Raw genomic sequence first — 26,130 nt, 5'->3', positions numbered from 1 at the left:
TCAGGCATCATTTTATAGACTGCAATTCCATTTGATTTAAAAAAAAAATCAAACAACAAAAAAACCTGAACAAACAAACACCCAAAAGCTACAGATACCAGATTTTTAGAAGTTTATTTACCGGTATAACAGAAATGTCTTTAAAAAGTTTAAACTTCAGATTTTTCCTCTAACTGTTCCATATGCAGGAAAGTTGTTCAAAGCTTACTTAAAATTTAAGACATGTTTTTAAAGCCGGAGTCCTCCTTCACGTACCGTATTCAATGACTTGCATATTGCAAAAAGCTGATTCCATTGTTTGATTTCATATGAGTCTTAAAGATTCAGGTGCACCTGAGCAATAACTGAAACAAAAACCTCTTCCCAGCTGCATCAAGCAGAAATCACACTGTGTAAGAGCTTCAGCAACATTTGTAGCTCCAGGGCAGGACCTTAAGTTTTTTCCAGTGCTGTACATGATTTTAGAATATTTTCTAGTTTAGCATTTTCTGGTACAGATTTTCTGCTGCAGCTCTCCCGATGGTGAAGGCAGTTGGCATGACTGAATTGAGGCACGTTCCCTTGTACAGCTACGAGACTGATTCACAGAAGTACATTTGAAATATGTGTCCTCGGTCATTTCAGTTTTCGTTCTCTCTTTCTCTCAGGGATATGCTGTGGGGATCGTGTATTTCTGCATTAGCACTCCTGCCACGATTACTGAGACTGATGCTGCAAAGTCTGCAAGTGAGCAGGATCTGTCGGGAAGAACTGCCCGTTGTCGCTCAGTTGCTTCGCGTACTAATGCAGCATGGTCAGCTCAGGAGCCATATGATCACAAATGAATTTCTGGTGCAACAGATTATCAAGGACATCATGGTATGAAACTTCTTGTTGCCTCCCACAGATCACAAGGGTACACGCGGTTTTAAAATTACCGCAAACACAAAGAACAGATGTTTTGCAAAACACAGGTTGTGGTTGTCTTTTATTTGTCTTGGAATGTGTACACAGGCTGTGTAGAAGGCTGCTACTTGTCTGAGCTGCTGTGGTCGTGGCACAGATGAGACAGCTCTGACGTTTAGCTTGCAGCCCGGTCCAGCAGCCCAGGACACAGCTGGCTTCCTGACAAAACACACTGGAAGCGGATTGTGTACCCAACCTGTCTGAGGGAGAACGGCCCCAAAATAAGAAACTAGTATTTTCAGTGTATTGGAGCAGGGTCTGCGAAGACGTTATTAAATCAGACAAACTCTCTTAAATATGTATGGTACAAAACACGTTCCCTTTCAAAACAGTGCTCCTGTTCATGTGTCTATGGTCCAGTGGTTTTGAGACTATTACAGTTGCCTCTTTCTTCAGAAAAAGAAAATCTGAAACTGCCTTCGCACAAAGCTGTTGCTAGTTCTGAGGGCAGAGGGTTTGTATGTCCCACGGGTTTGAGTGAGCCACACCTCCCCACTAGCAGCTTTCGAAAGGTCTGTTACCAGAAGCATAACCTGTTTGGAGTGTGTCGTGCAGGTCCTCTAACAGAGAACAAGGTGGTTGTTTTCCTTTGGTGTTGAAAATGCCTCAGCCAGTTTTTGTGATGTTCCACTGCGGGTGGGTTGTGTTTGTTGCTGGTGGGGTTATTTTTAACTGCTTCGAATGCTGAGGGGAATGAACAACTGGACTGTGGGCTGTGTTGGTCTGTTGGTAGCAGTTCTCCTGCAGACTGGGGTATTGAGCTCTCCTGCTTTAGCAGAGCCACACTCATTTGCATTTTAATTGACTATAAACTGCAGAATTGCGAAGTAAGTGAGCCACTATAATTAAGAGTAAGGAAATCACATCTGGTGTAATTCACGCTTCATAATGTAACACCGATTTAGTGTACCAAGTAGTGACACTTTATTCTTTTGGCTTTAACAGCCGTACCATGTTGAAATGTATAAATGAGAACAATGTCACTGGGCGCAGGTGAACGAGGCCGCCTTGTACCTTTTACAGCGCACACCTGATAAAGTGTAAAAACAAAGTGAAGCTTTGCGAGTGCTGTTGGTGAAATTGAGCTTTACCCTTTCTTCTGCTTCTTTCTAGACACTGAAGAGCGGTGAAGTTCAAGAGCAGTGGCTAACAGACCTCCATTACTGTTTCAACATCTACCTGGCCTCTCATCCCCAGGGACCTGGCCCTGTAAACGCAGTATATTGAAGAGGTCGAACTGCATTTATTGTAAAGCATTTACTTCTATTTAGTTTTGAATGGAAGATGTTGGAACAAAGCTTGTCAATTTTTTTGTAAGTGAAACAGAATAAAAATTTTACAAAGAACTGCATACCCCTGTTGCCTTTCTCTTCAAGCCAGTAGACATTACTGGAAGTTGTTGCAGTAGATGTGGTGACCGCAGTGATGAGGGGTCTTAAAGAAAATCCAGCCTCCTTTGAGCTTAAGTGCTTGCAGAGAAACAGGCTTCTTACGTGGACTCCAATCATCTCTTACTTTGAAGCATCACATTAATGTAAAAAATCATGTAATACCGACCAGAAAAAAAAAAGGAAACAGTATACTTGGAGACTAGAGTAACATCTTTTTATTTTTAAATAGTTTGTGCAAGGTAAATACTGTACGCTGGCAGCTCCAAAGCTATTTTAAGAACAAGTTTTCTTCTAGCACAGGTCTCATCTTTTCTTGCTTTCCGTAGAAACTCCTTTTGTGCATGTATAAAAGTAGTTATTAATATGGAAAAAACTGGTGATAATCTCAAAAGGTAGAAAACACACCCCTAAACCTCCATCATAGGTTGTGGAAAGTGATTTATTTACTGAGTGTTTTTGTCCATATCTCTGCTTTTCCTTCCAAATCCATAGCTACCTAAGAAACAATTGTTTTAGTACAGAAGTGGAGCATGAAGGCTGTTCTTCTGTTTCTGTTTAGATTTTGAAATACATTCAGTAAATGTGAGGTGAAATCGAACAGAAGCCTTTCAGAACTGTTACCTTTAGTACAGTTTCCCTCACCTTTGAAACCGCGTTCGACGAACACATTCAAAATTCCTACTTTTGACAACGGAAAACTTTGGGAGCCCCTGCATCTCTGCTACAGTGCTGGGCTTATGGCTTCATTTTCTGTTTGCAAATGCAATTCAGACTTCATCCTGTCAGTAAATAAATTAACAGTTGCATCTAAAAACTAATTTGTGCACAAAATGAGTCCAACTCCTCAGAATTCTGCTTGGCAAGTAATGCTGAGATAATAGAAAATGCAAACATGTGTTCAAGTTTAATATGTCGTAGATGACTTGTACATTATGAGAGATAAGTGGTACCGGAATGTGCTTTTTTTAATTGCAAACATTCAGTTTTGCTTAGTGCTTGAGTCTTGTAGGTTTTGATTTTGCAGCAGTCGTTGGTCTCATGTTGTATGAAAATTGCTTCGATTTTCCCATGTTCTCCAGCAAATTAACACACTGTAGGTTGTTGACTGTAAAAGAACAAAATGGTTTTGATGAGTAACTCTAGTGGATAAAAAGTTTAATCTACGCTGCGTCCTAGTTTCATAAGCAATCTACCAGGAAAAGAACATGCCTTTTCCCTGACATCTCACTGTTCATTGTCTGTAAACGGAGTTTGGTTTCTGTGGCGCCCGGCCCAGCTCACGCAGAATGCTGCTGCCTGTGTTTAACGCAGCCTAGAGTAACGGAGCTTAACTTTGAGTCTTACCCTCGTAAACGAACGAGGGTTTCCAGGCTGACGGTTCAGTCTCTAACACAATGCTCTTGGCTGAGTTTGCTGAAAAGCAGCAAGAGAATTTGTTGAGCAATATTTAGCAGCATTAGGTACCGGGTCATTTCTAGAAGGTAGCAGAAACCAGGCCAGGGCTAAAGCGAGTATTCTCTGAATTATTAGAAAGCAAAAATGAGTGCCAGCTGACCATTCTCCTCAGTTTTGAGTCTGGCTGAATGTCTGGACTCATTCCATGTTTTTATTTCCTGTAATGTGCTACAAATAGCACGTGTGTGTTCTTTCCCCAGTTTTGCAGCGACTGGATGCAGACATTTCAGTGCTTTATCCCGTTCTAGCCAGGGTCCTCCCAAGCGCAGACCTGAACGGTTCGTCAAGGGGGTGAACCCAGCACATCTTAAGGGCATCTTTCAAACACCAAGAATTGCAAAACCTCCTCCTTTACAACTCAATAAACACACTTTAATGCCCGCAGAGAAACAAACAAAGGGGCTTGTCTGTCTGGCCTTTCGTCAATTCCGTAAAAGGCATTTTATTTAGTAAGAAAATACATTTTTAAAAAATGCACAACTTTCAGCTTCCAAAATATTTTAATTGTAACAATCACGAAGGGCCCGAGTTGCCAGACTATCTCGAAGCACCTACCCGCTGCCTGTATATCCCATCGCATGCTCCTTTTCTACCTGCCACCCTCTGCCCCCCGACTTATCCGTACGTTTCCTTGCAACACCTTCGGTGTGTCCCCTTTCCCAAGTGTTTGGTCTGCTTGTGCCAAACAGGTAACTGAGTTTGGTGTCAGTCTCCTGTTACAGATTTGTCACTGCGGGCTTTTTCCAGTAGCTATGGGAATGCTAAAACGAGGGCTGAGGGGCAGTCTTCACCTTCCCAGATGTACCTTCTGCGAGAGAAGAATCAAACTGAACAGTCCATTCTGACCTACTGCCGGCACCGACGTCAGCAACAGAGTATCTGGCATTAGCCACTGACAGCTCTGAACTTTTCCAACAAACGTAATGTTGTCATGCACAAAGGCAGGCAGATGAAAAACATGTTATTGTCTTTAAGTAAGGGCTAAGGTTCCCTGAGCTCCTATCAGGTGGATAAAAGTAGGTAGTGTTCTGAAGGAACTGGGCAGAGTTCCTATCACTATCCTAGTCGTCACTAAGTTATGAAAGGAAAGGACACTCGAACCTCAAAAGAAAGCCTTTTTATTTCAGAAGACAGGGAGATCTGTTGTCCTGAAAAGTTAAGCGAAAAGAAGCGTTATTTGCTAAAGCTCTCGTAAAATTTGGATTCATGGCTGCAAGAGGAGGTGGCAATCAAACACCTGTCCGGTCACGCCTCTTAATTAAACCAGTTTTCAAACAGTGGAAGAAAAAAAGCCTCTGTCTCTTAGCAAGGCAGAAACTCACCATTCTAACGGACTGAAGGATAGGTACTGTCAGATTTCCTTTTGACTTAATAGTTTTGTAAACGAGTTGCAAAATGTATTTTGCTTCCCTTTGCAAATTATCCGAACTGCTGTCTCCTCCAAGTGTTGGCTTTGTCGCCATCTCGCTGCGGCCTGCCTCTGAACTACACGCGATACAACCGCAAAGACCCAATAACCACCTGGGTGCTAAATCTTCGCGTGGTGAAGGGCTAACGCTACCCCCAGCTCCCACCCCCCAAGTAAGCCCATAATCCACTTGAAAGAGTCTTTAAAATGCTGGTTAGTGAAGACATAGCAGGAGAGATGGCCACGTACTCTAGCTTCGTTTTTAAGCTATCTGTCAGATAAAAGTTCCAGCCCTCAATGACTGTGATAATACTTTTACAATCCACTTTCTTTCACGCTATCCAGTACTACGCAGCGTAGCCCCATCTGTGTGCCTGCGCGGCGTGGCACTCCTGCCCGTGCCAGCCCTGCTGCCCCGACACCAGTTCCACACGTAAAATGTCAGTTACGGACAGAACTAAGGCTTTCCCAAGGAAGACCTGGTAATGGCTACAGGGCTTTCGAGTTAAGCAGCAAACAAATGCATGGTTTCGTTAGAGCCTTAAAACTTACCGCAGGTAAAACTCTGTGAAATAATTGAGGGCCTGGGCACAGCGCAGGAAGCCCATTATGCCATTTCAGAAGAAAGGGCAGAGCTCGGATGAGTAACTTTGCATTTTCAAGCTTTTGCCTATGCACTAAACCATGGCTTTCAAACAAACAGGTGTGTAAATTCTTGGCACGCGTAGAAATCCGCTCTCTACTTCTATAGGACTAGTAAATACTTGTGCTGCTCAACCAAAGTATGGGCATCTGGAAGCAATTTTAACCGCTCCTGAATGTTACCTGCTTATCGCTGTGCGAGTCCATGGTATTAACGTCTCTCCCAGTAACGGCCCAATGAAAATAGGCTTTCGTACAAATGATTCAAGGTAAGGATAAAAGTACAGTGCTGAGGTATGTCCAAAAGTAGTGAAAGGAGGAGTGTGCAATCACAACAGGTTGGTGGTAGTTACGTGTTTTGATACGAGATCCCAGTTCTTGAGCAGATTCTTTTCCTTTTCTAAGACGAAACCAATCTCATATATACATAAACATTATTCTTAAAGTGCACGTGTCCTACCTGAGACCAGCTGCACATCAGAAAGTTTCAGCTTAGAAGGAGGTCTTGTTGGCTGGCACGCTTTGCCTTCCTGAGAACGTCCTTTAACAAACGATATGAACAGCTCTGTGTTTATTTGTGTAAAGGTGTGGTTATGTATAGCTATAAACTATTTATCTAGGCTACAGCAGTATTTTAGCTTAAAAATTATTTATGATGAGGAAACTCATGAGACTTTCTGTATGACAGAAAAGCATGACAACCACAACTGAACTTTAACGTTAAAAATACATCTTGCAGTTGCTATAAAAAAGAAGGAAAATAAAATTATTAGCTTTATTTATTTATTTTATCCTTTTATGGCGATCTGCAGAGCCACGATAGAAGTGACTTATCCACCTGGTAAAGTGCATACAGTTAGCACAGCCTTACTCCAGCAGTGACCCATGCTGTAAAGGAACTCAAGGTTTAAAAGCAATCCTTTTCCTCTACCCCTTCTTCACGACGCATTCCTTGCACCGCGCACCTTCAGGCAGAGTGCAAAGCAGTGCAGTGTTATCATAAAGGCTTAAGCTCTGATGCTTATCAAAAGCGTGCTCTTCCAATAAAGGCCAGCTGTCTTCAAACAAGAAAGTTATTAACCTGGAACAAGACCATATTCTTCAAATGGAAATACTTAAAAACAACAATACAAACCCAAGAAAGTTTAAAACAATGCTTTAAAAATGTAAACCATGAGCCAGACAGCCACTGTGCATCGATACAGCCAGCCATTCCCAGTTTAACGGCTCTATTGTCTTTCCACTTTGATATATGCGAGCAGCTCTGGCAACAGGATTATTTGGTTGCTGAAGACCCTCGCTGGAATAATGCTCTGTGGTGATTCAAACAGCTCTAGCAGCAGCCGTTTTAAAGCACAGAGGTATTGGTTTTTTTCAACCTGAAACAGAAATACAGTTACCCAGAACACCTGAGATTCAGGCTAATTGTTATAAAGAATTGAAATCCCTAACAGTGAGGTAAGAAGTGTATAGAATAATAAAAAAAATACAGATAACACTGTTACACAAGTAAAAGCGTAGCTGTTTAAAGTATAATGAAGACAAAATTACCATATATCTGCTTAAGGATGGACTGCTTGCTGGTTTTTATGGCTGAGCTGGTTTTGTTTATAGATCTCAGATTTTTACACGAAGGAACTGATTTCAGAGGGCTATGGTTCAGCTGTTTCTTCCAAGCAACCTGAATGAAGAAGGCGGCTGTCTCCTGTCTCCATTTATCTTCATCTTCTTTGCACTGCCGCTTGGCACTAAGAAGCTGAAACAACTCCTGTCTTAGCTGGTAACTGGAGAGCAGAAAAGAGAAGAGCACTTGTTTTAGGTGACCTGTTCTAACTTCAGTGCTTTCCACGCATCAGTTCACATGGTGGATTACATGAGTAACTGGGAAAACAGAACTCCCACTGATGTGCTAAGTCATTTAGATGAGAAATGTTTGCTCAGAAGAAAAAGTAGGAGCTGGGTTCAATTCTGGATGCATCCATTATTTCACTCAGCTAATAAAGATCTGGCATTACAGGTAGCAAAAGTTACAGTACTGCAACAACAGCTTATCAACTGCTTTATAATACATAGAAAATCTGGAGAAGACAAAAACCTATAAAGATTTATGCTATCGCAGAATAATCAATACTGTTTTCTCATTTTCACTATATTCACAGCTTAATAACACCGGGTTTTCCACTTTGCATTCTCAGCCAGTCAGTGCAAGAGATGAGCCACATCTCACAGGTTCAGCTGCACGTTTTTCCCTCCAGAGAACTGAGCTGTTTTCCATCCCCTCTCTGAAGATGCTCCCCTCACCTTGTTTTCAGCAAGCTGTTCTTGCCTTTTTCCCTCCCCTTCAAAGGCTGCCTGTCTCCTGACCCAACCTTGCCACAGCTGCTTTGATCTAGATGTAGTCACAGCCCTGTTCCAAGCCGCGCCAGTAGATGAGCTGCCCTTCGTCCCGCTTCGGTCGCTGATGGCACCAGCAAGAAGGAGTTGTTTGCTTTTTTTTTCTTGAATACAATACAAGTATTCGATCAGCTATTGGCATTTCACACTCAGAAGTCAATTAACTGCCCTAGCAATTAACTCTGAATGTGCCCAGAACAAACCTGTCACAAATGAACACTGAGTAACACTTGTAAAATATTAATTATAAGTGGTTGGTAATGCGCCAAAAGCATTGATCAGCGCCCCCTCCAGCATACAAAAAGGCTTCTACTGGATGCCCCAGTAAAGGGAATGGGGGAGAAAGCGGTGATTTTGCCCTGTTGCTCCATCTGTGGCAAGTTCTAAATTAAAACAAAAGACAACACAACCAGCTACAAATTGTTCAAATATATGTTATAAGCCAATGAACCGTAGAATGCAAACAAAATAGCAGCCGTATATAGAAAATGAGAACATAAAAGCACAATAGAATGCCAAAAGGGGATGATATGCTTACTTACAGCCCCAATAATTTTAAACTTTTGGGCCCAGCCAGCCAGCATGGCTCCATAAAAGGCAGGTCCTGCCTGACCCCCCGATCTCCTTCTATGACAGGGTGACCCACCTAGTGGGTGAGGGAAAGGCTGTAGATGTTGTGTACCTGGACTTCAGTAAAGCCTTTGACACTGTCTCCTATAGCATCCTCCTAGAGAGGCTGGCGGCTCAGGGCTTGGATGGGTGCACTCTTCGCTGCATAAAAAACTGCCTGGATGGCCAAAGCCCAGAGAGCTGTGGTGAGCGGAGCTAAATCCAGCTGGCGGCCGGTCACGAGTGGGACTCCCCAGGGCTCAGTGTTGGGGCCAGTCTTGTTTAACATCTTTATCAATGATCTGGATGAGGGGATCGAGTGCGCCCTCAGTAAGTTTGCAGATGACACCAACTTGTGCAGGAGTGTTGATCTGCTTGGGTGTAGGAAGGCTCTGCAGAGGGACCTGGACAGGCTGGATTGATGGGCCAAGGCCAATTGTATGAGGTTTAACAAGGCCAAGTGCTGGGTCCTGCGCTTGGTTCTCAACAACCCCATGCTACCCTACAGGCTTGGGGAAGAGTGGCTGGAGAGCTGCCTGGTGGAAAAGGACCTGGGGGTGCTGGTTGGCAGCCACTGAACATGAGCCAGCAGTGTGCCCAGGTGGGCAAGGAGGCCAACAGCGTCCTGGCTTGTATCAGGAATAGTGTGGCCAGCAGGAGGAGGGAGGTGATCGTGCCCCTGTACTTGGCACTGGTGAGGCCGCACCTCGAGTACTGTGTGCAGTTTGGGGCCCCTCAGTACAAGAAGGACATTGAGGTGCTGGAGCGTGTCCAGAGAAGGGCAACGAAGCTGGTGAAGGGTCTGGAGCACAAGTCTTTTGAGGAGAGGTTGAGAGAACTGGGGTTGTTTAGTGTGGGGAAGAGGAGGCTGAGGGGAGACATTATCGCTCTCTGCAACTACCTGAAAGGAGGTTGTAGTGAGGTGGGTGTTGGTCTCTTCTCCCAGATCACTAGCAATAGAACAAGAGGAAATGGCTTCAAGCTGCATCAGGGGAGGTTTAGGTTGGATATTAGGAAGAATTTCTTTACTGAGAGAGTGGTCAGGCATTTGAACAGGCTGCCCAGGGAGGTGGTGGAGTCACCATTTCTGGAGGTATTTAAAAGAAGGGTAGACGTGGCACTTCAGGGCATGGTTAAGAAGACATGGTAGTGTTGGGTTGACAGTTGGACTTGATCTAAAGGTCTTTTCCAACCTTAATGATGCTATGATTCTAAGCTTAGTAAATTACCTCTGTGAAATTCGCTACCAAAAAATGTCCGCAATGCCTGCAAGTTGCAAACCACTGCACAAATTCAGAGCAGGAGCATTATTAAGAGACAGAAATAAAAATGATCCAGTTTTGTTAAGTAACAAGTCACTCAGAACTCTTCAAGGGGGTAAGAGAGGAAGAGAAAGTGAAGTGCGGGGGCACGATTACAGTGACTTGCTAACATAACTTGAGCTAAGGATGGGTTTGTGAATACTGCTGCAAGAAAAACAACTGGGGAACTGTTTTGGACTTGAGCAGAAAACAATACTAAGCTATTCTCGTGGAATTTGGTAATTACTGCCAGAAGCCTTTGCTGACACATGAAATGACCCATTCACAGGCACTCCACCTTTGCACCCAGCTGCGATTTCAAGTTTGTAGAGAACTTCTGGTAGTTTTTAGCAACAAGAAAACAACTGTGAGGCTCCGACACTGAGAAGACGTAGGCAGTTACCTTTAGAGCATGTTCACATTATTTTAGTTCAGTTCTCTCATAACAGATCATTCTGACCCTAATGAGAAAAAAACAATGGGACCGAGTTTGACGCTCTGTGAGTCTGATGTGGTGCCTTAACAAACTAGCCAATGCTTAGGCTGACAAAGCATTAACTTTTTTTTTACAATTTCATTGTTAGTAAACTGTATTGTACATTGTAGCATTACATGTAAATGCAACATTACGTCTTACATTTGACAAAGCAAAACCAATGAAACTACTGCACATAAAAGAAAGTTGGAATATATGTGCTGAATGACAAGGCTGGCAAACCACGTTCAGATTCATTGTTACAGAGGCGCTAATATTAAAAATTACTGCTGGCAAAGTATGCATATAGCAACAGTACATACAAAAACACAGCTTGGCTCCAGCAGGAGAGCAACAGTGACAGCAACCAACTTATTTCCAGCTGCTGTCAACGCACTGCAGACCCTGGAGAATGATACAGGCCTCAGTGCCCCCCAGGAGAGAGCAAGCCAGACACAGCATCGGTAAGCCTCAATGAGCAGGATAAGCAATTAACCTTTGGCAAGCCACACACCTTAAAACACACTTTTGAGGACAACATTCATAAAGTTTGTGGACTGTGGGAATTGAAACAGTTTTCCTGAGAAAGGCAAGTTTAGTATGCTTAAGTAGACCAGTACCGTTGCGTTGTAGCTCGTAACAGCTCTCAATAAACTTTCAATAAGTAAATCACGACTGTAAAATTTGCAGAGGGAGACAAATGTATGTAATCCTAATGTAGAGAAACGCCAGAACTCAAGCATGTATTTCTGAATGTTTCTAATGTAGAATTAGACATTAACGATGTATAATTCTGTCACTGGCTACAAGTACACGCTATTTACCAGTGCAGGCCTGGACCCAAAAGACAAACACAGGACTGTGTGGGACCCACAGCCGCACAGTAGGTACCTGCTTAAGAACTATGATTTGCTGTACAGCAGGTGGAAATCAGGTGTTTCAGAGAGAGTGTCAGAATAACTGACGCATTAGTAGTCAGCACATACATCTGTCTAGTGTGAGCTAGCTGGAAACGCTAACCGTGACTTCTTGGCAGTCAGGCGCCACCATCTGACTTGGGATCCACATCCTAAAATATCCACACCACCTCTTTTTTGAGATATATATGAACTCTGCTTCAAAGGAAGAGGCAGAACTATCTTCTTTTTAAAAATAAACATTATTGCTGTGGTAATAGCATGAAAATCAGGGGGAGGAGGAAATCTGGTCCAATTTCACAGGTCCCATCATCCATCTGAGTTTCAAAACACTAGACAAGAAAGCTCACATTGCACTTGAAGCGTAAGCAGAAAAAGTGGCAGAACTGGTGGGCCTGGGAGAGAGAATGCGGGAGGGAAGCACGGCTCTGCGTGGCAGTGTAGTGCTTTCAGCTCAGCTTCGCTGCTCAGTGAGCGGTTTGTGTTCCGCATCAAAACATTCACCGAAATAAATGCATTATGATAGTGCTGCAAACTTTATAAACTCCATCAAAGCGCTAGCAACAGCAACCTGTCTGCAGACGTAATGAAATGACAGTGGAGGAACTGCCAAACTAATCTCTCCCTGCAGTCTTGCAGAATTTAGGATCCTCATTAGTGCTCCATAAAATGTTTCGCAAACAGAACATATATATTTATTTTTCTTTATTAGGTCTTTAAATAACAAATGTCATTTAAACAATCTTTAATGCACTTCTTGCTGCGATAACACACCATCGCTGTTTCAGCAGGTGGATAGTTTAGAAAGTTCTATCCAAAATCTTTAGGTAGTCAAAACTGTAAATGGAATGCAAAGATTTCTACAAAGGTAAGCTAGCTCAACACAAGGCTTTAGATCCCAGTTCTCATGAGGACATTTGCACAAGCACTCACACATTTTTTCACTTTGACTGAAAGCTGTGGCATGCGCCTACTTGTCTGTAATGACTTTAATTTGGTGTTAAGTGAAAACAGCATAGCCTTCAGAAGCAATAGTATTACTTATGGATATACTCCCCTGACCTACTCCTGGTTTACCTTAGCTTTTGATATCTAAAAAGGTCTGAACACACAAGACAAGAATTAGGGATCTGAATTAGAAAAGAAGGCCAAGGAGGACACTGCCAGCACTGAGCTGCTTATATAGTGTTTAGAAAAAGTTGGGAAGGCAGGCAATGTTTATTCAGCCACTAGCAAGCAGCAGAGCGAGCTGCTGGCAGAAGTGGTGGGTCACTGGGAGAAAAGGCTGCTTTGCTTTGCAGTTTGGTGTGGGTATGAGGATTACAGCACAGAAGCACAGAACCACAAAATGGCTTGGGTTGGAAGGGACCTTCAAAGACCATCCAGTCCAACCCCCCCTGCTGTGGGCAGGGATGTCTTCAGCTAGACCAGGTTGCTCAGAGCCCCATCCAATCTGACCTTGATCATTCCAGAGACAGGGCACCCACAACTTCCCTGGGCAGCCTGTTCCAGTGCATCACCACCCTTATCATAAAAAATTTCCTCCTTTTGTCCAGTCTAACCCTACCCTTTTCCAGTTTAAAACGCTTCTCCTTATGTCCAATCTGAACTTCCCTCTTTCACTTTAAAACCATTGCCCCTTGTCCTGTCACTACAGGCCTCGTTAAAAAGTCTCTCTCCACCTTTCTTCAAAGCTCCCTTTATATATTGAAAGGCTGAAATCAGGTCAATGCAGAACAGCCCTAGCTGTCTCAGCCCTTCTTCACAGGAGAGGTGCTCCAGCCCTCTGACCGTTTTTGTGGCCCTCCTCTGGACTCGTTCCAACAGGTCTGTGTCTTTCTTGTACTCAGAACCCCAGAGCTGGATGCATAAATAGCAAACAGAGAGCAAAGATGATAGAAGTACAGAAATAGGTGATACTGTACAAAAAGACAGAATTTTCACCAAAAAAAGAGGCTCCAAAATGAATTAAAAATACGATGTTCCAATATTTTAACTTTTCACTGGAATAGAAACGTACTCACAAAAAGCCAGCCTAACTTTTATACTCAAACAACAGTGAAGAGATAACCTGGAATATTACTGGACTGCAAATCCAACCTCATTCTGGGAAATATTTAGACTGATCAGTAAACGAGCTGGAGCAAGCGTAAGTATTTGCTGTGCCAACACAAATGTTTAAATGGCCACGTTTCAGTTTATGGGCAAACGGACTGCCAGTTCGGACCACGTCTGGTCTGGTGTCCCTTCCCTAGTAATGGGCAGCATCAGCTCTTCCTGAGAAAGTCAAGGCACTTCGTACTTCATAAGTGAACTGTAAAAAGCAATGGGAGAAATACCAGGTTCTCAAAAGGCCATGAGTAAGCAGCTAGTAATACTTGTCTCTTAGCTCCCTAGTGTTTTGTGCAACAGGGAACACAGGTAACACTTCACCTTGCAAAATAAGAACAGAGGATTTTTTTAAGCCTAGAAGGCGGCACAACTTCATGCCTCTTTACTGCCTTTCAGAGCTATGTGATACTTGGCCACAAGATCTTTTCTTGTCAAAACAGCCGGTGTGTACAATAAGCATTCAGAACTGTTCTCTCTTAACTTGTGGTCCTGGCCTTGCCTGATGCAGCCCAGAGGCCGCTACTGGAGTGGGTGAAGAGCCTGGGCCGGCTGCCTCCGGTGGCTGGATGTGGTGACAGAGTGGCCCCTGATGCTCCAGCTGCCGAGCGCTCCCCCCTGCTCCCCTCCACCACAGAGGCTGAGCTAGCTGGATGCAGATGCTGCCCTGCACTGGGAAGAGAGCTGGTACTTTGCTCCTGGCACAGCAGCGGGGAGAAACAGCCCCTCTGAATTTCTCCAAGAGGCAACTAAAAGCTTGCAGCATGACCCAGAAGAAAGGAGGTGTACCAGCAACTCAGTGTTTACTCTCCAGGCAGTTGGGCATAAAGACCCGATTCTGCTGTTGCAGGAAACTTGCAGGTTTCCTAGGGACTAGCATAAAGGGTGCTATTGCCCTCTACATGCTCCCAGACACCCGCCAGCTGCTCCCTTTGATACAGTTTGGTTGGGGGAACAATTTTTGCATCACTACTGAACTATACTGTATAGCGCGAGAGTTGAGTTCTCAAATGAACTTCCTTGTTATTTTTTCTTTAATTGAATACTAAGAAATATTAAAACACGTATGAAGCTGTTAAGCTAGTGAGAGGCCTGGAAAGATCAGTTATTAGTAAAAATCAGCAATTTATAGTTTTCTGCATCCTCATAATAACCAAAGAAAATGTCAATAAAAACCGGGAAATACCAATTATGTACATATTCTATGCTTCACCTACAGCTGCCATACTCTTTCTGTCAATTTTGGTAAGAAAAGAAATATTAAGGAGCATGTGTATCAAGAATGACTGTATGTGTGAGGTCAAAACTCATGCGTTCATGAAAGCAGGACAATGCTGTGGAAAGCAAACACTGGGAGATCTCACTCCCTCCTGTCTGCCTCTTCCGGAGAGCAGTCATTCCTGATGAATCAAGTTATTTCAATTATCTTTAAGTTTTAGCAATGAGCTCCACCTGAGCTTTCAAATCTCTTGTGGTTTGGTTATGCAGCTAGAAGTCAGGTCAGAATAGAGTTTCAGGTGTGTCAGTAAATGGTGCTGAATGACCTGGTTACAAAAACCGTTTTCCAGAAAAAAACCTATATCCCTACATGTGCAAGTTTGCTAGTGAACATGATAGCAGTGAACTCTGGGCGTAGGCAAATCTTGATTGGCACTCTCTAAAGAAATATCAGTGTGTCGTGGTTTAACCCCAGTCAGCGACTAAGCACCAGACAGCTGCTCACTCACCCTCCCCCCACACAGTGGGATGGGGGAGAGAATCTGAAGAGCAAAAGAAAGAAAACTTGTGGGTTGAGATAAGAACAGTTTAATAATTGAAATATAATAATAATAGTAATAGTAATATTAGCAATAGTAATAGTAGTAATAATAATGGGGGGATGTCAAAACCCAGAAAAAACAAGTGATCCAACCCCTCACCACCTGCTGAACGATGCCCAGCCTGTCCCGAACAGTGACCGCTGCCCCCTGGCCAACTCCCCCAGCTTTACATACTGGGCATGGTGTCATATGGTATGGAATATCCCCTTGGCCAGTTTGGATCAACTGCCTTGGCTGCGCCCCCTCCCGGCCTCTTGTGCCCCTGGCTGAGCATGGGAAGGTAGAAAAGTCCTTGACTTTGTGTAAGCACTGCTCGGCAACAACTGAAACATCACTGTGTTATCAACATTGCTCTCACCCTACATCCAAACCACAGCACTATACCAGCTCTATCCCAGCCAAAACCAGGACAGTGCTTAGAGCAGAATTTTAACGACTTCTCCAATTTTTAAAAATCACCACTTACCTTGCACTTTCTATGCACACTTTTTATGAATTTACTAGTATAATTCTTGTTTGGTGAAAGATTATTAATTTCCTGATTTATCACTGGCTATGTTGTAAGCAAAAGGATCAAATAAAGTGGATTGTCGACAAGGCTGATGTAATTTACATCTGTTTGTATCTCACTCTTACCTTCTCCATGTCCTCTGTATGACTGTAGCAGCGTAGTTCTTCTTCCGAAACAGCTCTTTTCTTTTTCTTTCTTTTTCTATTATCTGCATTCGAATCTCTAACGGGATTAGTTCAATATTTGTACTTTGCCATGCGATAGAACATAATTGATCATCTGCATTCCTGGATCCAATTACGCCTGTTTTTTCCAAGTTCAAACTGTCATCAGGAACAGAACACACTGCTGGGTTTCTTGGCACAGTTCTGGCAGGTTCTGCCTCGGCAGACAATAAAGGGGAGGCCTTTTTCGCTAATTCATTATTTCCCACTTTGTTAGTTGGTTCTACAGCACGCACGCTGTCATTTCTGGTGTTTACAAATACCGTCTTGGCACTTCCTGGCCTACTAGAGCCAGCTGGTGAACATCGCTCATCGTTTACCTCTTTATTTCTGGATTTCTGCTGATGCCTTTTGCCTTTGGAAGAAGCTTCACACTGCTTTGAGTTTCTTGCAATTCCACCAGTACAACTGACACTGCAGAAGAACGCAGGCGTTCCTTCACAGTGGTCCTTATTGCCAGATGAAGGCTGACTTTGATCTCTTAATTTTTCCCCAACACTAGCAGTCCTACAAGCAGAAGTATGCCTTCTGCTCCTCCGAGAACACGGACCTGTTGCCTCAACAGTGAGTTCCTTGTGCTTCTCTCCATCCACTTCTGGAGCAGCTGCAACTTGATGCTTCACTTCAACTTTTGTTCCCTCTTTTGCTTTGCCACAATGGAAATGGACACAATTTGACTTGCTTTTGATGTGTTTCCTCAATGAATCTTTAGACAGAGAAATGGAAACCAATATTCAGTCTCTGATCCAGCAAATCATAGTTTATTGTCTCTAAGTTTTTTTACTCAGTTACTTTGAGGCACACTAGGACTTACTTAAATGGAAAACATATATAAGCAGGAAGAATCAGAAGAGGACACAATTGCCTGGAACAGTAGCCCCAAACTTCTTAATTTGCTTACTGTTCTACAAGTGTTTTTCTTTCTCACGTTACATTTGAGTTAAGTGCCTAAAAAAAGTTCACATTCTTCACCTACCTGAATATACTGGAGTTCCCCAAAGAAACCAGCTCACCACATGGTGCAGGAATGCAGCCCCACGAACACACCTGCCTGTTCCAGTGAAGACACTGTAACAGAGCTCCAGGCTTATTTGCTAAGCTTCTGCTCTACCCACCCCGCATCCCGGCACATGATGGCAGACAGGGTAACCCACTGACCCGGGAAACACAGAGCACTTGGCTTGTCAGTACTTTCCTTGACATCCTAAAGGCAACTATGAAGTCCTTCCCATTTTTCCCCTGTGGCAAGATTTCTTTTCCAAGCATAGGGTGGGAAAATAAATCCTGTGTGATAACTGCTTCTAAAGACTCGTGTGAGGATGACTTGGAAGCTAGACTGGAGTGCAAGACCGAAAATTGCTGTCTACCATCCACCTTCTACTTTGTTAGGAAATTGGTGGGAATGAGAAGATAGACCAGACAGCACAAAATGTGACAGGGTGTTAAATGGTAGGTAAGAGGGGAAAAAGAAAAGAAAGATGTAACGGAATTACAGAAAATCTTCTGGATTACCCAAAACCTGGTAAAAACATGCTACATTTATCCTCACAGTAACACTTTTACAGGATACACCCTTGACTGGATAACAGAATATGGCAGATTAACAGATTATTCAGAAGAAACTCAGGATTATCATCAATGATGTCTCCAACAGAGAAGATTTATCATGGCTACAGGTCAGTACGGGCTGAAAGATTACTCTACGTGATTGCCGTATCGGTAATTAGCCCTGTACGTTTCAATCTATTTTTAATCTATTTTAATATATTATTAATTTAATTAATTATTTTTTCTCTATTTTAATCTCCCAGAATGAAGAAGGAAATTCCCTCTCTCTCTCTCATTACACCAGGGGAATAGACAATTTTAAAAATGTGTCTTTTGAAGCCAAGATTTCTGTGGGCATAGTCCCACTCTTAATTAAGCCAAGTACAAAATTGCCAGTGCCATCAATAAAAACGGCATAGGGCTGACAGTCAATTAAAATGCATGAAATTTCCAGCACTGTCACGACGCTATGTTGATCTCCAAACAAGTTAACTTTTACAATTGTGAGAAAAAAGAACACAGCCTTGTGTTATTTTTCAAGAAATTTGAAATTTTTCACAAAAAAATGGCCTTGTCATACTCAACTCACCAAAACCTGCTATGTGGTTTGTATGTATGGCACGTAGAATGCATTCACTGTAACGCATTTAAGTCATTAAAGTAGTAAGTGCAAAACTTCCCAATCTGAACAACTGGATAACTGGGGAATGGATAAAATCATCATTTAAGTATTCTAGATCATCTCTGAAGGATGACATAAACTTTCTTAGATGGGAAGACCAAGCAATAACAAGTACAAAAAAGAACTTATCTGTTGCTACCGTAATTGAGGTGAATGAGATAACATACATAGGAAAGAGGATTTCTGAGTGGAGAAGAGATCAGAATAGACCCACCAACTAAATCACAGCTTTCCTATACTCTTAGCAGATGTAAAAAATCTATTTGCAATTGCTGAAAATCTTCCTAAGTGCCAGCCCACGGGATCTGAATTTATATTTGATTCCAATAAAACATCCAATGAAGTCCGTTAAAGTTTTGGTAACAAGAGGATTGATTCAACCACCTAATGAGAACTGATTAAAGGACTTCATGGTTTGATCCTTACCGCGCCAACTTTCCTAGTATCACTCCAAGAACAAAAAGAGAATGCTTATGTAAAAATGGCGTAGCATTTTATTTCAAACACAAACTGTTTGGACTGGGCAAGAGGGGGCTTTCTTTACGATCTCTGAAGGTAAGCTGGTCTCACTGTAGAAGAAGTAGACATGTTATCATGTATTTTCAGAAGAACCTTCACTAAAGAGTTTTGTTCTCTTCACGCTCAACATTCACGGTAACGAAACATAATAAACAACAGTGAAGAATTTTCTATTTAAAATTCTAGATTTTGCAGAAAATATATTCTGCTTTTAAAGACATACTGCAAAGCAAAAAATCTCCAGGCGATAGCCCATATGATTTTAAAACCATCAACATGGGAAAAATTTTCTGGCATAGCTACTTCAGAAAACCTTTAACTTCAGGGAAGCCTTCAATCCAAAGTCAAAGCTACATGCTGCTAGCATTTGCTGCTGGTTTGAATCCCCTAGGTTACTGTGAAGGCTAGTTTAGACAACTGAATATTAACGAGTTCTTTCAAACGTAAGTATCAATATTAGAATTCTCTGCAGAAAATTTGGCTAATTCAGTCCTGATCTCTGTCGTCACTTTGACCCTATAGTCCGTGTTTCCCATGGACTACCTACTACCTACTTACTTAGGTCATGCCCTCAGTGCAAAACCATTATATTTGTTCCAAGAAACTGTGGGAGTCTGAGTGATGCAATGCAGTTTCCATTGGCATAACCAATGGAAGACTTTGGCAAAGAATAGATAGAGGAGTCAGTAAAAGAAAAGGCTGTTTATTCCTCCTTTATAATTTCTTTGTCCTTCTCCTTTCTCCCCTTCACTGTTCCGACCCTCCCCACATCTTTCTTTCTCCTTTCTCTTTTTCCCATACTTATCAATTTCTCCTCTTGGTGTTCATTACAACCACCCATTTTTCATTTGGCAGCCACTGTTTCTGATTGTTCATACGTGTTTTACTTTGCCATCTGAATATTTTAAGTAATATGAAGTTAATACACGTGCAGATAAAGCTTGCTAGAATTTTTAACACCTGTTTATCATTACTTAGTTATCACAGTGTATGTTAGGCTAAGATATATATGTCTGCTTTTACTATGAAAATACAGTCAAGTATTCTGTTTACCAACACATTTCCATGTAAAAGCTAAAGAAATCTAAGTAAAATAATTCAGTAGGAACAGCTCTTTGACTTTGTTTTTCTTTGGATTGTTATAATATTCTGATTAGCAGAATTTCCAGAGGAATTAGCAATAATTTTACATCTGAGAAGGAGCTCTTGCAATTTACCTTAAATAAGCCACTTATCCAATTTTTGCTTCTAATAACAAAGATGCTTTAACGTGACCAGTTTTGAAAGATTTGAGCCATGGGCTCCTATAACTGGCTGAAGTTTGAACTGATTGAAATGTTATTAAAATGTATATCTTGCAAAAACTAATATAGGAGTGGTCAAGAAATGATGATCAAACGGACGATGCATTTACCTACAGAATAACGGAGCGGAGCAGGGCAAGAAAAGTAACAGAAAGAGCTTTGACACACTGTTTCATAGCACAATTTCTAAAAATAGTCTTACTTCTCAAAAAGTATCCTAGAGTGTTCTCAACAAGAGGACTTCAAAGGGAAATCATGGGAGAACCCTGTCATGGAGAATGAAGCTGCCTGAGCAGCCCCCTCAGTACGCTAGAGATGTCACTTAGAACAATTTTACCCTCATTTTAACCTTGTTTAAAAACAAGAGTTACAATATCTCCATTAACATTCTTCAAGAATCCCACAGGTACGCCAGATATCTTCAATCTCATTTCCTGCAAACAGTGCAACTATTAAAACAACTCCCGACAACCTGTTCTCACATATTTCAGGTATTTTTATAGACACTGTAGATACTGATACATTTGACCACTTAACAGAATACATGCAGTAAAAGAATCTGTATCTATCTCTGTCCTATATGAATTGCTTAAAAAAAGAAAGAACAAGCAGTGATAGAAAGATGAAACAGGTCCTGTATAAAAAACATACTCAGATATGGACAAAAAAAGATAATTGGGACCATTAAAAAAGATTACAAACCTTGCCTGATTTTATGACCTTCACTCTGAGGCTCTCCTGACAGGCAACTCTCCTTCAGTGTCCCTTTGTTCTGACAACCTTTAGGTGAACCTCTACTGTTTCTCCCTGATTGAATTTGTGAAGCACTGAGGGAGAGAGGTCTCTTATTCTGTACGTCAGTTGGTTTATTAGGTAACTGCAACATGCCGGTAGTCTTCTCTCGACTTGCAGGATTCTGTTGTACTCGAAACCTATTTTGTTCCACGTTCTGCACCCCTTTCTGCAGCTTGGCTTCTTTTCTCTTACTTTCCTCTTCACGTTTCCTGTAATTGTAGTCAATACTGTAAGAATTCCAAGGTCAAAATCTTGGAAGCACGCATCTAACTTGAACACATTTCTCTCTAGAAACCTGAGAATGCCACAATAAAACCTTGACGATAACATCTTTTGCATGAGAAAAGGACACCTACGGCACTGAAGTGTCTTAGCCTGATGCAGAATAACAACTGACTTGCAGCTACAGCCTAATGAAGGTCAAGTCCTTATAAGCCAGCTGCCCATTCAGTTTGCAGAGGTTTAAGCTGATTTTAAAACACTCCCTTATTGAAAACAATGACACTTAGGGTTTTTTATAAGTATATGAATATTAAAAGCTGGATTTTGAAGACATATCAGAAGACAAGAAATATGATACTAATAACTATGTTTTTAATTAGTAATGAACAAGGCTTTAATATAAGTAGTAATGCAATGCACTGTATTTGAAAATCAGTAAACTTTAATAAAAGACGTCATCTCTTTGAAAATTATTTCTCATACTTACCTGTGTCATAATTAATATAGGCAATTATGAACCAACTTCAACCTTCAAACTAGCTACTGGTACTACCTTGCTGCTATATATTTATCATTGGTGGATAATTCATTTATTTTACATAAACTTATTATACAAATGATAAATGCCGAAAATGAGAGATGTGAATTAAAAACTTGTGTGCACATAATATGCCATTGCAATTATGACATTTGGTTTTCAAAAATGAAAGAAGTCACGCCTCTCTTAAATACTGTAGATATAGAAGAGAATTTTGGACAAGGTTAGGAAAGGCGCATCTGTTAAATGAAGTTTTGCAGCCTATTTTGAAACACAGTGGGATGTCATTGCACTTTAGCTTTTGAATTCTTTCTCCTCCAAAGCAGAATAAACCCAGTAGCACACAGGAAACATTACATACCTACCTACCTACCTACCATTGAATTTGTTTTTATAAATTAAGCACTGGTTGTAAGATGACGTGACACTTCTCCTGTTGGAATGGACAGGTGGTAAATGTCGTATCATGTAGCTGCCTGATATTTTAACTTGCTTCCAGTGCTACAATGTAGTTTGCAGACTGTTGACACATTAGCTCTCAGCACAGCATATGACAGGTTAGTTATGCAGCATGCCATCCTCAGTTCCTGTGAGTCCTGTCAATGCCAGTATATGTCATTTCAGTGTGAGCTGCCAGGGAGAAGCCTTAACTTTATCTGTCAGTACTATCTTATCAAGTGCGCCCTGCAGAAGAGGCTGATTGAACTTTGTACCTGAAAAGCTGTTAATTGATCTAAAAAATACACTCCTGGCAGTCTGAGGTTCAGTATTCCCTCTGGCATGGAAAAAAGTGGCCAGTTTCAAATCGTATTGGCATTCCACAACCGGACTATGTGGGGACGTCTGTCTCGCGTACAGTATAGATCTCACTGCCGTTACTCTGCTGTTTGAGCTGCTAAATCAGATCTTACTATTCACAGAATAGTCGTTTTCTTTTCTTCACAGGAATCAACCAGCCTATTACCAGTATCCTCCGTTCAGGGTATTAAAAAAGAACGTGAGATGGGTTGTGTGATGCACAATCAAGCCAGAGTGGCCCGCAGTCTTTGGATATGCAGATTAACTCAAAACATTAACTGCAGCAACATACCAATTGTAAAGTTATTGAAATGACACAGGACCAGAAACTGAGAAAAAGTAAAAGGGAATTTTCTTTAAAAAGGTAGTGTTTGTGAGCTCATTTTTCAGATTAAACTGAGGAAATAATAACTGGAAGGGATTTCAAATCTCCCTATTCATAGACCGTCATCCTAATTGTGACAGTAGAGCTTAGCTGATTAACAGACTCCTGAATACTTATGAACCTCCCATTGTGTTTTGCTCTGTTTAGTCAGAAATTCAGTTTGTATTACAATGAAGGATATCTTCAAAATTAAAATTTCCAAATTTTACTGTTGTCTAAGTTGAGAGACTAGGTTTCATGAACAAGTAAAGGAAGTAGACAAGTTCCTAAATGGAGGGCTCTCAGTCATTCTCAGAAGGTTCTGGCGACTCAATAGGATCCAGACTTGGGCTCTAAAGTTAGACAACCACAGCTTGATAGTGACAACAGAGCTGGCAGGCCAACGTTTTCCACTATAATTGCAACAGAAGTTTGTCCTGAATGGTCATAAATTTGTATTTCATTACAAAAGTGAGATAATGGAAACTGAGTCTTTAGCAGATGGAAAGCAACAGCTTCAACCTTAGGCATTTGTGAAGACCAGAGATGCTTTGAATTTTTGATCTTGCCAAAAAAGAATCCAACCTTTTCTAATCTGTTAAGAACATTTTGCTTTTTGTATCTACTCTGTGGAGGACATTTTAAATTTAGAACATGTCCGTGTGCCCGGAGAGCATTTTTGAAGTTATCCTTGCAAAAAAAAAAGTTACTTAAAAAATCATAACTGAAAATATATCTCCAGGTATGATCCTACTACTGCTGAAGCTTTACCTGTACCAAGAGGAGTTATATCTCATGTTGTATAAACAGCCACCTCCTGCTATACAATTTAGCATGGTGCTTGTTTTTAAAAGCATGACTCTGTTGATTCGTGACATGTTCAGCTTCTGATCTACTATAACCTTTTAACAGATAGTCCTTAATAAAAATGCTAAAAAGACAGTTAATTTCTGCCCACTGTTCCGACATTGATTGGTCTTCCCGAATGCGTAGAGCAGTCCATTTGTCCTTACCTAACTACCTATTTTTTCCTCAATTATTTCTCATATGTATTGTAACACCATTCTGATTTCTAATTCAGTCCTCAATGTGCTTACAGTCTTCTGCATCTTGGTGCTACTTGCAAATTGAACATTTTACTTTTTAAATGAAAATACTCCATAGTATCAGATTCAGGATGGAAATTCTCATCAATATTCGCTTTCAGTTTAAAGTTGAGCCATTAAGAACTACTATTTGCATGCATTCTTCCAAGCAGTTTTCACCATCTAGTAGCATTTTAATTCATGCTACTTTGCCCTACTGTGCTAATGCGGATGGCACATGAGAAAGTATGAAAACTTCAGGCAAGTCTGCGTGACAGCTACCGTTTTTCCATGGCCACAAAACTTGCTATTCTGTCACAAAAGAAAATTGAGTTGGTTGGACATAATTTGTTCTTAGCAAATTCAGACCAGCCATTACTTCTTGCATTGTTATGTTCCAGATACATAGATGTTTGATTACTCATTCCAGGATAAGAAAGGTATGGAGTTACTGTAATGAGTCCAGTGAAAGGCCATGGAGAAGCTTAAGGGACTGGAGCATCTTCCATATGAGAAGAAGCTGAGAGAGCTGGGACTATTCAGCCTGGACAAGAGAAGGCTCAGGGGGAATCTCATCTATGTCTATAAATACCTGGTGGGAAGGAATGAAGAAGATAAAGCCAGACTGTTCTTGGTAGGGCCCATTGACAGGACAGCAAGCAATAAGCATAAAATAAAACTCACAAAATTCTATCTGAACACAAGAAAACATTTTTTTTTTACTCTGAGGGCGGTCAAACACTGGAACATGCTGCCCCAAGAGGTTACAGAGTCTCTATTTGCATAGATATTCAAAACCTGACTGGACACGGTCCTGGGCAAGGTGCTGTAGCTGACCCTGTTCAAGCAGGGGCAGGGATAGACTAGATGATCTCAAGAGGTCCTTTCCAACCTCAAGATTTCTGCGGTTCTTGGGACTGAAGTTTATATATTCCCCTTTGGGAATGCGGACACTTTGCTCATTTCGTGAACTCTCTGGTCCCACTGGTCCTCCTAAGTTTTTTAAGGGCAACCCTTTTAAGACTCTTACCACCCACTTTTCTAAACACCTCAGGATGAAATTTAGCAGGCTAAGCTGATCTGAAAGCATCTCACTTGCTCACCCGATTAGTCTCTAAACTGTTGTTTCAGTATTCTAGTCTGCATTGCTGCCCTTCGTTACTACTGTGAATTCCACTTGCTAACGGACATCATTTGACATTTAAGGAAGACTGAAGCAAAAAGACATAGAACACTTCAGCCTTCTTAGCATCACTTGTGGACCAACTCTTTCTTTGCTCTTCCTTTTACAATGTGTATGTTTACAATGATTTATTCTGATACCTCACATCCCTTGCGACTTGTATTTTTCATCCAAGTCGTCTGGTTCTTAGTTTGCACCTCAGGTTGTTAAATTTTATCATTGTATGTTATTATTACCCTCAATTTTAGTAAATGCACCAAATTTCCACTATGTGCTTTCTTTTTTTCAGGTTGCTGAAGACCTCATTATTTTCTCTCTTGTGACACTGCCTATCTTTTCTCAGCATACAGGTTTTTTTTGAAGAACGTCATAATCTACTTGACTCTCTTGTAGTTAGAACATTTTTCTAAATCCATTGCAGGCTGTTTAATTGAACTGTTTTATTTTCTTGCAGTTCTTCTCTTCCTAAAATATCATGAGTTAGTTACTCTTACTTTCATCCATTTCCCTTTCATATCCACATTCTCAATCATTTTCCTCCAACTGGTCAGAATGAAATCCAAAAGGCTTAGCAAAAACAGAAGTATGGATTCAGGAACTTATTCTGAGAAATTCAAAGGGAAGGTGAGCAAGTGATGAATGAGTTCTGCAGCCCTTTCAAAATCCACTATACTGGACATCAGTTTTCTCTGAATATGCTTTAATCTCTTAAATATTATTTTCCTAAAGACCTGGTTTTGTAAAAAGTAAAACAAAAGCCTCCTTGTAAAAAGCTTTAAAAGTCCATCATTTTACCTGTACATAGTCTGACTGTTTTCTAAATGCCTCCTTCCCAGACTGCCTCTGTGCTACTGTCCTAAAGCACTGCTTCCCTCCTGCCACGTTCTCCAT

At 41.4% G+C, this 26,130-nt stretch overlaps 2 protein-coding genes across 4 annotated transcripts in view; one reads left to right on the top strand and one right to left on the bottom strand.

The window, feature by feature from the left end:
- The window catches only part of TEX10 (testis expressed 10), a 60,106-nt gene extending 57,810 nt beyond the window's left edge, over window positions 1-2,296 (top strand). The window contains exons 15-16 of the mRNA XM_064443161.1: window positions 648-858; window positions 2,059-2,296. Coding sequence (XP_064299231.1) covers window positions 648-858; window positions 2,059-2,172 — 325 coding nt within the window. The 3' untranslated portion in view covers window positions 2,173-2,296. The remainder of the gene's footprint in view (window positions 1-647; window positions 859-2,058) is intronic.
- Window positions 96-26,130, bottom strand: part of INVS (inversin) — a 123,153-nt gene continuing 97,118 nt past the window's right edge. For all 3 annotated transcript variants that reach the window (XM_064443157.1, XM_064443158.1, XM_064443159.1), the window contains 5 exons: window positions 20,957-21,258; window positions 16,103-16,907; window positions 7,393-7,625; window positions 6,302-6,382; window positions 96-3,441 (listed from right to left, as the gene is read on the bottom strand). In XM_064443157.1, the coding sequence (XP_064299227.1) occupies window positions 3,326-3,441; window positions 6,302-6,382; window positions 7,393-7,625; window positions 16,103-16,907; window positions 20,957-21,258 (1,537 nt within the window). In that variant the 3' untranslated portion in view covers window positions 96-3,325. The remainder of the gene's footprint in view (window positions 3,442-6,301; window positions 6,383-7,392; window positions 7,626-16,102; window positions 16,908-20,956; window positions 21,259-26,130) is intronic.

Source organism: Phalacrocorax carbo, chromosome 2 (genome assembly GCF_963921805.1).
Source record: "Phalacrocorax carbo chromosome 2, bPhaCar2.1, whole genome shotgun sequence".
Classification (NCBI taxonomy): domain Eukaryota; kingdom Metazoa; phylum Chordata; class Aves; order Suliformes; family Phalacrocoracidae; genus Phalacrocorax; species Phalacrocorax carbo.
The sequence above is the reverse complement of the archived record's forward strand: the minus strand, read 5'-3'. Positions and strand labels throughout refer to the sequence as shown.